Below are 12,415 nucleotides of genomic sequence, written 5' to 3'. Positions count from 1 at the left end.
ACAGTTGCCAAATCTAGAATGGTATTATTGGGCTGCGCAGTTGAGAGCCACAATGTTTTGGTTTTCTAATGATGTTTACATGCCCTGGATAGAAATAGAAAAACTATCTTCAAAAGGTTTGTCATTGAATAGCTATCTATACTCAGCATCCTATAAAACATTAAAGAAGAGTACTACTAATCCTTTTGTAAAAAACACTATTGTTGTTTGGCATGTAGTTCAAAAACTGTTAGGGGACTCCCCAGGGTTGTCCTGTTTCTCCCCAATATGGGGTAATGATCACTTCGCCCCAGCAAAGAACGACATGGGTTTTAAAGCATGGCTGAACAAGGGCATAGTAAAACTACAGGATGTATATGAGGACAATACTCTAATGTCATAAAGGCAAAGTTTGATGTACCGCAAAAACACTTCTTTAAGTATCTACAACTTAGAAGTTTTATTCTGGCACACTTAAACAATTCAGTGCAACGACCTCCATTCTCCATCTTAGAAACACATGTTACAGAAAACTGTTTGGGTAAAAGATTGGTATCCCGGTTTTATAACATGTTGGTTGAAAACCATAAGGAAAACTCTGATAGTAAGAGACAGCAATGGATACGAGACCTACAAGAAGATATTACTCTCATTGAATGGAGTGAAATATGTTTAAAAATACACACTCAAACCATCAACACTCGATTGAGAATGATACAATTTAATTGGATAATGCGAACATATATCTCCCCTGTACAATTAAATAAATTTGATCCTAATATACTTGATCTATGTTATAAGTGCAACAATCACCAGGGTACATTATATCACTGTTTATGGAAATGTGAAGCGAAATTTTGGAGCTCAGTGTTAAAGTATATCTCTCGGATCACGACTTCCCCTATACCTTTATGCCCTAAGGTATGTATTTTAGGTATTTATCCAGATGACTGTTCTTTATCTTGCAAGGAAAGAAAAATGGTTGACCTTTGTTTATTGCAGGCCAAACGCTGTATTGCATTATTTTGGAAGAATGCTGGTCGCCCCTCTTTTATCCACTGCTTACGTAACTTAACATCGAGTTTGGCTCTTGAGAAACTGACCTATATTGTTAGAAAGAGGGCTTCTGAATTTTACGATATTTGGATGTTTCTGGAACTGTTGAGGGAGGGGGATATGGAGGAGGCAATGGGGGAGTGAGATAATGAAAATGATTTAATGTGTTGTTGGGAGTGCAAGCTGTAACCTACATTTTGAATACTTTTTTATTTGTTTCCAATAAAGGGAAAAGACAGCTTTAATACAAGTATATACAAAATATGCCCCTGAACAATAACAATAACCTGAACTATAATAAATTCCAATAACTAACTCCATCTTTTTTAAGAAAAGGAATCTAATATTTGTGCTAAGATTTAAAAAGATGTCAGTAGTGAAGGAGAAGGGGTCAGTTTGGTCATTTCTTCTGAACACAGACTGAAAAAACATTTATCAGACCTGAATTTGTGAAACCCAAAGATGTAACTTCCATGGCCTACGAGAGTTCAATCAACGTCTGTCTATAAAGCTTCTCTTTCTCAAAGCCAAAAACCAGAGCAGTAGTTCTCAAACTTGTGATTTCATTAAGTATAATGTCTGGAGCGGCTCCAAAGACAACAAATGAGCGACTGATATTGTGAATGTTTATGATGTGAAGGTTTGTTTTTGTAAAAACCCATTGATTGACAAGCAATTAGTCGTCCCTGATTTCACGTTACACTGCCAAGCCCTACCACCTCTAAATAATTTTTATGTAACAAAGACAGACCTGTCCTGCGTAGTGGCTGACAGTGAAGGCTGGCCCCTGATCTTTGGGTGGTGGGTTTCCGTTTCCATCCTTGGTTGTTAGAGACAGACCATGAGTAGGACATGAGTCCAGCTGCGTTGACAGCCTCTTGTACAGACTCTGCTCTGCCGGCCGCAGGCTCTGGCTCTCCTCATCTAACACGCAGAGCAATCCCTGAGGCTTCTGGATGAGGAACAAACAGAGGCCCAAATGTTATTTATGTCAGTCATCTTCACAAAGCACTTTTTGATAATAATAGTAGTTAATTATTTACATCGTGACACTTTTATTGATCACTGTCAGGTATAGTTGTCCCTTTTGATAACAGATCAATTTCATTAGTTTAAAATTTTGGTTGGTGTTTTGGTCATAATTGATAAAGATTGTAGATGGACAAAAAATCCAAAGTGAAAGGGTAACATGCAATCAAGGTCGAACAAGGGACAGATCTCAATTACATGGGAGACCACCAGTCCTACCAGTAATGTAACTTTATATCAATGAGAGAAACAGCTTCACTTTTGTTGAAATCATTTCCATCTTTATAAAAATAGAACAAAAAGAAACAGATACTCAGAAAGTGGGAATTTGAATCTCATAAATGTTATGCCTTTGCCAAAGCTCTGAATGTGTGTGCAATGTTGAATTACATCATGACAAACTAACTGGACAGGACCGTTCCAAACCAGCAACGTACCTCAAGAAAGAAGTCCAGGACGGCTGATTGGTTGCTAGAGTAGTGGGGGGTCTCCATGGCGATGCCCTCCTGCAGACACTCAGCCTGCTCCTGCTGGAATAGCACCTCAGAGACATACTGCCTCAGCCGCTCGTTGTTCATGTTCACGCACAGCTGGAATGCACACAAAACACACATCACCCTGTAAACACACACTTCAGTGCACATGGCATGAAATTCCTCCTTGGAGACACGATGCTGTATGTTTGTTTTTGAAGAAAACAAATGCACAAATAAGATCTCAAACACATCCTGCTGGGGTACCGACGGGGAAGTCAATGGGGCATAAAGGAAATGACTACTCATATAAACACCAGAGCCCGAAATTATTGATGGATGTTCCCTATGTAGGGGCTTTTTCAATCCCACTATAATATGGACAAAGTGTGCCTGCTGAGACACATGAACTCTACCTAACCCAGCAGTCAACCAATCACAGCACGGGATTCAATCAAATGAGTTTGTCTGTTGTCTTACTTTGCCAACCTCTGGAGGGGAGACTCAAGTGTGAATTGTCACATTGATGTACTGAAAAAGATCACAAAATATGAAATGGAACAACACAGCACAGAACACTGCAGCTGCAGGCCAGTTTCAACTTCTCCTGAACTCAAAAGTGTCATGTGGAAGAACAAACAAAAAGTTATAGTGATGTACTCTCGGAATGAACTTGTCATTCTTATGTTTTTATGAGGTGTCCCTCCTTTCAACCCAAAATCTGATGTATCCATCTTTTTTAGTCATGGCTGTAGCTGGATGATTAGATGAATACATTGGCTATGTTGGCTGAGTACAACAGCAGTAGTTTTTTTTCGTGATTTTTGTCATTTTATTTAGCCCATTTAATAGTCTGCCTCCAAAGTCACAACCACCGTTCAGCATCAGAGAGACATTGAGGGAAAAGTGTTTGAAGCAGGGAAAGTTTCACATTTAACTGAATTAAGGGGTTATTTTGGTGGGCAATTGTTGGAAAGGGGGGAAAACTAACCAAAAGGTTGTTTTCTTTGCTCCTTTGGAGTTTGAATGTGTTTTTACTATGCCAATCAACACATGTATTAATATACCGACAATCACCGGTTGTTGGGTGGACGGTTAAAGGACTTTAACAGCCATGTGATGATTTGAACCTTGTAGCTGAAGTGATAAAGACTTACAAATGAAGTAAAACATGTAAATATTGATGGTATAATCAGTACAGAAATAAAGCCTTGCAGTCGTAGCTTCAGGTTAATGCTATGACCGACAACCGCTGATCTGAAGGTGTGTTGTGCCGTAGTGATGGCGGCAATGGCCCTGGTTTTCTTCCATCAGTGTTTGTCTATTCCTCGTCTTCAAGCAAGTCTATTACATTAAAGGCTTAGTCCCTGCAGGTGGTTGATTGAGTTAACTCATTAGCAAAGTGCTGAGCAGGTACAACACAGCCATGACAAACACAGCTCTAATTAACAAGCCCTAATGACCCTGACCTGATCAAGCTGCGCCTGTAGAGCCTGCCTGTGTATGTGTCTGCATGTGTGTACAAACATGTCAGAGAGTGAGGGACACATCTACTGTAAGAGATCATCGAGTTTGTTTATCAAGATCTCACTCCACCATTTTTTTTTTCTTTCCGTGGGTGGGCGGTAAATGTGTGTGATTTGAACAGGATGATATTAATAGGTCGCCCAGCAGCAACAAAGGAAAAGAGGTTAAGAGGGAATGAGGCAATGCCACCACTTGCCAGAGATAGTCTAGTTTCACTTCTCATTTTGTTAAATCCCCCTCCCCTTTTCTTTCCTTCTGGCACTTGCACTCTCCGCGACCCGAAGAGGAAAGGTCACGCAATCCCTTGCTTCCACTTGGATTAGAGAACATGGAGGGGAGGACTAAGGCCACTGACATCCTAGTGCCCTACACACACACACACACACACACACACACACACACACACACACACACACACACACACACACACTGGCCATAATAAAGTCTGGGAGGGGATTGGAAGTTCCACATTGAGGGAACGTAAGTTCTGAGTAGCACAAATAAGTACTTAGCCTCTTGTGCATTACACCCTAAGACACTAGATACACACAGACTCACATGCACACTCACGCAAACACACACAGAGTGATTTACAGACTTGTCTGCTTCACCTCTGCAATGTAGTAGTCCATTAACAGTGAATTCTTGCACATAAAAGACTAATGGCCAATAACAGGTGAGCTGTAGAGAGATGCACATGTTGTACTCTGTAAACAATGCAATGTAATAACACACAGTGAAATACCGAAAACAACCAAGCATCACAGACATGCTGATCTAACTGTGAACAAAGCAGGTGCACATACACTATTTGTGTCACCCGAGAAATCTAAACTCAATAATGTATGTAAAAACTGGACTCTCTCTCACACACACGGACAAATACACACTGGTTTGAAGCTGCCCATTACTCCAACATCTCACACACTGAGCGCTCATTGTGTCAGCCGTCGGTTCGTTTGAGGACAGCTGAAAATCACGCCACAGACCTCATCTAATTCATTACAATTACAGACTAAAATGCCGGGCTAAAATAGAAAAACAGCCCCAAATATTTTTCACAATTTGATTAAGATCTGTGTGAAACTAAAGTACCACACTCTGTTCAGAGAGATGTCCTCTAAGCAAATTGACGTTATTCATGGAATGTCACAAATGCATTTGGCCTGATCTGTCAGCTTGAGTGAAAGAGGACACAACAGTGATAGGTTTCTTTGGGGATAACTTAGATTTAATAAAAGTAAGCATAGTCCCACCTGCTCAAATCCATTCCTTTGAAATTCTTCAAACCCAAAGATGTCCAAGATCCCGATTTCAAGGGCAGGATCACTGGAACAAAGAGAATTTGTATTATCTTACACCACTTTTACTCCAGGATCACCTTGAGAACTTGTTAGCGTGGTTGCATGACTGACAGGAATTATCATATTTGTGTGTGTGTGTGTGTATGTGTATGTGTATGTGTATGTGTATGTGTGTGTGTGTGTGTGTGTGTGTGTGTGTGTGTGTGTGTGTGTGTGTGTGTGTGTGTGTGTGTGTGTGTGTGTGTGTGTGAAATTACACATTTAAAAGGGGTGTGCCAGTAGTGAGCAGAGTGGTTGACATATTTATTATGTTTTGAGGTTGGTGTGTAAACAAGGCAAAGCACAAACACATTCCAGAATATGGAGCGCCGGTTATCTGACAGAGTGTGATAAGACTTCACAACATAAACAATACCAAGGATTCCATTGGCCTCCACCTAGAACTGTGTGTGTGTGTGTGTGTATGCTGTTGAGTGAGAGACCTTCACATTAACCTTGGGTGTGTCCTCCATCTCAACCGTTTTTGTTCAGGACTTTCCATTTCAGCATACATACCTATTTGAGCATGTCATGCCATGTAAACTACTGGCCACCTCTCCATGCTATGTGTCATGTAACAGTATGAGAGCAGTCACTCCTATGAGAGACTGCTCTTGTGTGATGACAGATGCATTGGTTGTGTTGATGATAACAGTTATCAGCTCCCGGGGCTTCCAAAGAAATTTTGTTTGCCAGTTTACACTGAAAAAAAGCAACCTTGGCGCACATGTGCATAAACAGAATCACAGACATACACACACATGCACACACATAGATGTACCCAATGCTGTCGTCCTGTCCCTGAAGGTAGTCGTTGGTGCTGTTGACCAGATAACTGAAGAGGCGACCATAGATGGCTTTCGCAAGCTGGTCTCTGTACTGTTCTGACATCTCCACCGTGTGGCGTCGGGAGATCATGTCACCTAAGACAACACAAATCAATTACAATTTGATAAGGAGCACAGGGATAGTACAGTATTTCTGAAATAAATCTTGTTGTTTTGCTACTTTATCTCTGGTCTACGAGAGAACCTATATATAAAACAAACTAAAACAATGCATAAAACAAAACATATCTTGGACATTATAAGGGATCCATTAAACACATGTAGTGTTAGGTTGTTTTGCTTTAAAAAAACAAATATAAGCAAACGTATTGTTAAAATATCTTTTACCTTGAACATCTCTGTCAGCCTAAAAGTTATTTCCGTTGACAATTTACATATTTAATCTCTCAGAAAATACGTTTTGGCAAATGTGACTTTTTCCCCCCTAATTCCCTTAACACTGTGGTCATTAGTTATTTACTATAAACCTTGATAGGACTGATCTTGATTGATGACGGATGGTTGTTGAAAGCCAAGTTGGAAGTGTGTATTGTGAACTTAATCTGTTGTCATCATTGTGAATCTGCTAATGTGTGTTACATAAGAATGTCCGACAGATGGCGAAGGCCAGTGTGTGGGTACCTTTAAAGTACTGAACGTCAGAGATGAGGGCATTGCTTAGGTCACCGGAGCAAACCTGCAACAATCCAGCAACTGTGCAGAGGAAGATCAAAGAGGAAGAGAGAGAAAGAAACAGTACCTCAATAACTGACACTGACGTGTTGACAGGAGGAAAAACATCACAATAACAGCATTAATCACTACATGTGATGATGTGTGTCGGAAAGGAAATGCTGATAACATCCCAGAAATAAATCTACTGCCAGCACAACAAGCTGAGCCCTGCTTCGGATCATTCCCACTTAATCGATCAGTAGAGCTGGCAGCAAATAGTCATCAGCGGGTTTCTTAGCATAGCCCATAAACAAGCAGCAGGAACAGGTGACATGAGGCCAGAATCCTTTTGCTGTCACCACATCTCCCTGACAACAAGTGGCTCTTTCCCGTTCAGGCGCTGATGTCATTTGTTTACCATCTCACAAAGGTCAGGGGTCACAGGAGCACTTTGTAGCAGTTGCATAAAAAGGGAGATGTGGAAAGGTTGGAAACCCAGGCACAATGAGCAGGAATGTGTGGGTTGAAGACAGATCCCTCCTCACCACCTCGGTCACATTTTGGCAGAAAATGAGGCTCACCAGACAGGTGAATGTCTGGCCCTTAGCTAGTGCTGGCAAGCTGCCAAGCAGAACTACAAGGTGGGGGAGGAGCGACGATGACGAGCTAAACAACAAGAGCGGTAGAGATGCACCCCTCCTTTCCAAACCATCCCACCTACACACAGGGTGGAAATGTGACCACTGGTAGGTGAGACGGAGGCACTGACCTCTCTCCAGCAGCTGCAGGTCAGAAGGGAAGGCTGTATCGGCATCTGTCAATGCAGTAAAACCTATGTCCCCAATATGGAGCACAGCAGATAGCAGCGTAAACACCGAGTCAACCTCCTAAAAGAGACACACATAGACAGGAGAGAGAGAGAGAGAGAGGGGTGTTAGTGAGGCATTAACACAATAATGCCTAGCTGTTGGAAATTAGTCAAATGTAGTCCTAATCAAAAACATAGATTTCCTTTTTTTATGATAAATACCAACTTGCACTACAAGTAATGCTGAGGAAATGTTTCATGATCCTAAACCTCTTCAAAAGGAAAGAACTGGTGATATTTTGTCAACAGTTCCCATGAAATTAAATAAATAAATGATATGTATCAACCCTCCTCCCTTCATTCACACACTTTTCTTCCTCCGCCCCACTCTCCCTTCCTCTCTGCCCTTGAGTAGAGGACGCTTAATGGAATACCCCATTACCCACTGCTCTGAATCTCTGAGAGGGGGATGTTCCAGTTCGAGTCTGTGTGTGTGTGAGTGTGTGTCTCTAAATATGTCTGCGTGTGCACTCTCTCAAGGCAGGATATTGGAACTGATATCTGGGAGATAAACACAAGCATTAGTCTCTGTCTGACACTCGATACACATACAGACTCCCCCTGCTTAGAAAAGGAGAAGAAAGGGAGCAGGGGTGCAAGGGAGAAAAAAGGAGCGTTAGGGAGCGTTAATGACGATTGACCTTCAGGTCTGGACTGGGAGTCTTCCCCTGATTAGGCTTAGACAGAGACCAATGGGTGGTCTATGACTTCCACTCCTGATCCCCCACTACTTCTCCTGTCCTGTGGACACCCTCTCTTATCCAGTGGACACTGATATAAATCTATCGCTCTATTCCTCTGCCCCTTAGGCTTTTCCTGTGTGTATTGACTGCTGCTGGATTAAAAGGTGAGCTGGTGGTCACTCACTGCTGACAGATGCTGACTGGGAATCTAAGAATAGAACCTGATAATGGGGCTGGGAACACAGCTGGTGGTGCACACTGTGGCACACGCAGCGTTCATAAATCACAGACCTCGTCTTCTGCATTTGGTCAAACATGTCTTTAGATAGATAATTGAAACACATGATGAGTCCCCATTCAGGATCCCAAGAGTCCCAATCCCAATCTAAACATCTAGGCCGTACATGTCATAACAGGCAGATGATGCCTGTCGTATTACAACGGCTCTGCCTAACCCGAGAGGACACCCTGTTGTATCCTCTGGTATCCCATAATCCATTGTGCACTGGTCAAGTGTTTAATGGAGCATGGATAATCCCTGTCAACTTGGAAATGATCATTATTTATGAAGTATAACTTTAACAACATTGCAGTCATACATTTTTGGGATATCTTTCTTAACAAACTGTACACAATTCCATAGTCTGAGAAATTCGTTTTTTCGTCTATGAGGTTACAAACACATCATTTGGATAATGCAGCTTTTAGACTTGGGCACATTTACAGACTCTGTTTTTACCTGAGGATAATTGTCATCAATGACCTTATATGTAGCTACTTTAGTGTGTGTGACATCAACACTTTGAATGATGCCTGATGTAAATAACCTTTGAATAAACAGAGTGAACAAAAGCCGAATGCAGTGCCAATTGATACCTGCTTGTTGAAGCCCAAGGCTCGCAGGGCTTGTTTGACTGCTGCCAGGCGTTCCCTGCTCTCGGTGGAGGCAGCAGCTACTGGAGGGTTCTCCCCGGAAAGTCTTCCACTAAGATACCTGGAAAAGAACGGAAAAATGGGACAATGCTGACAAATGTTTAAGACATCCATAAAAACGAAATGACCAAAGTGAGCAAGGTGTGTCCTATGATGAGTGTTCAGGTGCATTGGTTCCAAACATGAATTCATGTGTTACCCAGGACTTTAAAAAAAATATTTTTGTGTAGAAATAAAGTCCCAGGAACCCTTTTCAGAAAGCTGTGTTTGGAATGGAGAAAAAAATGTGTAAATTGGGTTTTAAATCTACAGAACTGGATCAAGCCCATCTAACAAAGACCCATGGAGACATAACAGGATAGTGAGGTGCCAGAGGGGCTTGCGTACTTCGAGCCTCCAAAACAGAGCAGTCCAGGTCAGTGGTTATCACATTGGTGGAGTACAGTGAATAAAAGTGCTGTAAGTGTAACCCACAATCCCACTGTTACTGAGCAAGAAAGAGCATGCATGAGTCGAGGTGTGAAACACAAACTCAACATCAGATAAAAGTAAGACATTCTCAGAGACCAATGGATGTTAAAAATGGATACTGACACTCATGTATTCAGGCATAAACAGACACACAATCTCTCTGAAGACATCAAATATGAATGTTTATATCATCAGTGTTGAGTTTAGCTGTGTATGTGAGCAGCTTTTTTTTAAGTAAGTAAAAACCTGTTCAACTAAGAGGCAAGAAAGATATTTAAATAAACAATTACTATTGTGGGGGAGAGCAACCACCACCAACCTTTTCTACTTTCACATCTGATTTTGTAAAGTCTCAAAATACACGAGCCAGCTGACCGCCACGTACCTATGAGCCAGGATATTGTTTAGGTAAAGGGCGCTGTTCTCCTCAGGCGACTGGCCTTCAGCCATCAGATGGAAGATGTTGAAGCTGTGTTGCTGAGGAGGCAGGTGGACCAGACGAGACTTCTCCAGCATGTGGGCGTACACACGGGCTTAAACATCAGAAGTGTATTACAGTTCAATAACACGTGGGTCAATTTCATTTCACCAGTGCTGAGGATAGTACAATAGTAAATTTGTGGTTCAATGGGCAGTGCTCACTGATCAAATTAAGATGGATAAAAATAAGGTGAGCAGGGCTGTAAAACAGGACTGATGGGCTTCTACTGCTCCCTGCTGGTGTAGTGCGGTGCCCCAGGATGTCGTTGTGTCCCTGGGCAAGACAATTCACCCAAAAATTGCACCTGGAGGGATTGTCCACAGTATTGAATGTATGCGAGTTGCTTTGGATAACAGCGTCTAATAAGTACAATGTAATGTAATGTAATAAATGTCTAAGATCTCTGTAATACCTTGTGATCAAGACTGTGAAATCAATTTCAATGTTCTATCTTGAACATAAAGCTTAGGATATATTCAAATATAGGTTATTTAGACACTGATCAGTTTCTCTCGTCTCTTATGGAAAATACAGATAAAGAAAGATAAAGCGTAAAGCTTCCTAATAAACAATTACTTCTCCTCTAGAAATGTAGCTTACCTCTGAGCAGTGTCCTCCTCTTGTCACAGTATTGGAGGGTCAGCAGTTTGATAAAGCGGCTCGAGTTGTTGTTCTTCAGCGTCTTCGCATGACCGAAGGCCTCCAGAATACAGTTCACCTGCATATTGTATCAGGCCAAAATAAAAGCGTTACCAGTGAGATAAAGTTTTACATAAGCATGACTTTCACTGCCGAGTATGTTTATCTTTTTCTTTTCTAAAATATTAAATTCAAGTTAGTTAACATATTTCTAAACCTGAATCAAAAAGGGTCTGCTCCTGTACTAATTCCTGCCACTAGATGTCAGTATTCATCCATTATGTGGGACTTCAGTATTTTTTGTGTCCCAGGATGATCAGAGAGCGAGCTGACCCAGTTATCGACTACATAACGATGACTTCATCAGAATACAACATTTGCAATCCCAGGCAACAAGAGCTTCGTTACCCGCCCGATAGACTCAGTGCATAGCAGTGAATCATATGTAGAGCACCACGAGTGTCAGGATAAATATACAATATGAGGAAGGATATGAAAACCTGACCTTGCTTAAACACCTGAAAATGTGCCATGGAAAGGACATGGGTATTTGATGTCCTGCTTTAATCTGAAATCGTTTTTTTAATCAATACTCTCTTCTGAGGCTCTAGAGTATAAGGAAAAGGGACTGTTAAGAACAATGTTTTCAAATGATTTCCTCTGCTGGAAATGGTTTATTCCAACAGAAAGCGTGATCTTAATGGAAATCTTGATGATGCAATCAAACAGGCTTTGAATGCTCAAATGATGCCTTTGGCGAATGAATAGCTATCAAGCAGAGAAAAAAGACTACCAGTTAAGCCCCATACTCTGTGTGGTAATCTATACATCCATTTTACTCAGCACAGCAACAGAAGAACAGCAGGAGACATTTACATGACTCCTGCCTTACTACACTTACACTGTAACTACCTGATTTTTGAATCAAAGAAATGGAGGGAGAAGGAACAAAAGGCAGAGTATTAAACATAAGCACAGGGAGAAGGGCGGAAACATTCAGTCAATGCCAGGCTTTGAACAGTGCACAAATATTCATGAGGTTCTCACTGAGGAATGATTGTGAGTAGCATGGAATTTGAAATGGAATAACAGCACAAATATCTGCTACAAGATTATCGTTCGAACATTTTGCTTTTTTGCCACCCAATGTAACGACTCAAGGGCATTAGAGCAACAAATGATTCAAGACACTGAGATTTCATCACATGTTCCTAAGCCTCCAGGACCCGACGTGATGACTGCTAGAAGTATTACATAAATACAGAGTATAGAGTACAGACTTACGTGTTTCATTCTGGGCTCCAGCGCAAAGCCTTTGGGGCTGGAGCGGGCTGTCAGATGTCTCACTATGTGCTTACAGGCCTCTGTTTTCCCAGAACCACTTTCACCACTAGGGAGGAAAAAATGCTGAGTTAACGTAATTCTTTCTGA

At 41.5% G+C, this 12,415-nt stretch overlaps 1 protein-coding gene across 1 annotated transcript in view; it reads right to left on the bottom strand.

Moving 5' to 3' along the window:
• myo16 (myosin XVI) overlaps positions 1-12,415 on the bottom strand; it is a 78,926-nt gene that overhangs the window by 33,560 nt on the left and 32,951 nt on the right. The window contains exons 14-23 of the mRNA XM_063887002.1: positions 12,269-12,374; positions 10,946-11,063; positions 10,250-10,397; positions 9,337-9,454; positions 7,679-7,796; positions 6,877-6,948; positions 6,189-6,330; positions 5,321-5,393; positions 2,502-2,654; positions 1,787-1,987 (exon numbers count right to left, since the gene is read on the bottom strand). Of these exons, the coding sequence (XP_063743072.1) occupies positions 1,787-1,987; positions 2,502-2,654; positions 5,321-5,393; positions 6,189-6,330; positions 6,877-6,948; positions 7,679-7,796; positions 9,337-9,454; positions 10,250-10,397; positions 10,946-11,063; positions 12,269-12,374 (1,249 nt within the window). The remainder of the gene's footprint in view (positions 1-1,786; positions 1,988-2,501; positions 2,655-5,320; positions 5,394-6,188; positions 6,331-6,876; positions 6,949-7,678; positions 7,797-9,336; positions 9,455-10,249; positions 10,398-10,945; positions 11,064-12,268; positions 12,375-12,415) is intronic.

The sequence above is a fragment of the Eleginops maclovinus genome, chromosome 7 (assembly GCF_036324505.1).
Source record: "Eleginops maclovinus isolate JMC-PN-2008 ecotype Puerto Natales chromosome 7, JC_Emac_rtc_rv5, whole genome shotgun sequence".
Lineage (NCBI taxonomy): Eukaryota > Metazoa > Chordata > Actinopteri > Perciformes > Eleginopidae > Eleginops > Eleginops maclovinus.
Note: the sequence above shows the minus strand (reverse complement) of the source record. Positions and strands in the feature narration are given on the sequence as shown.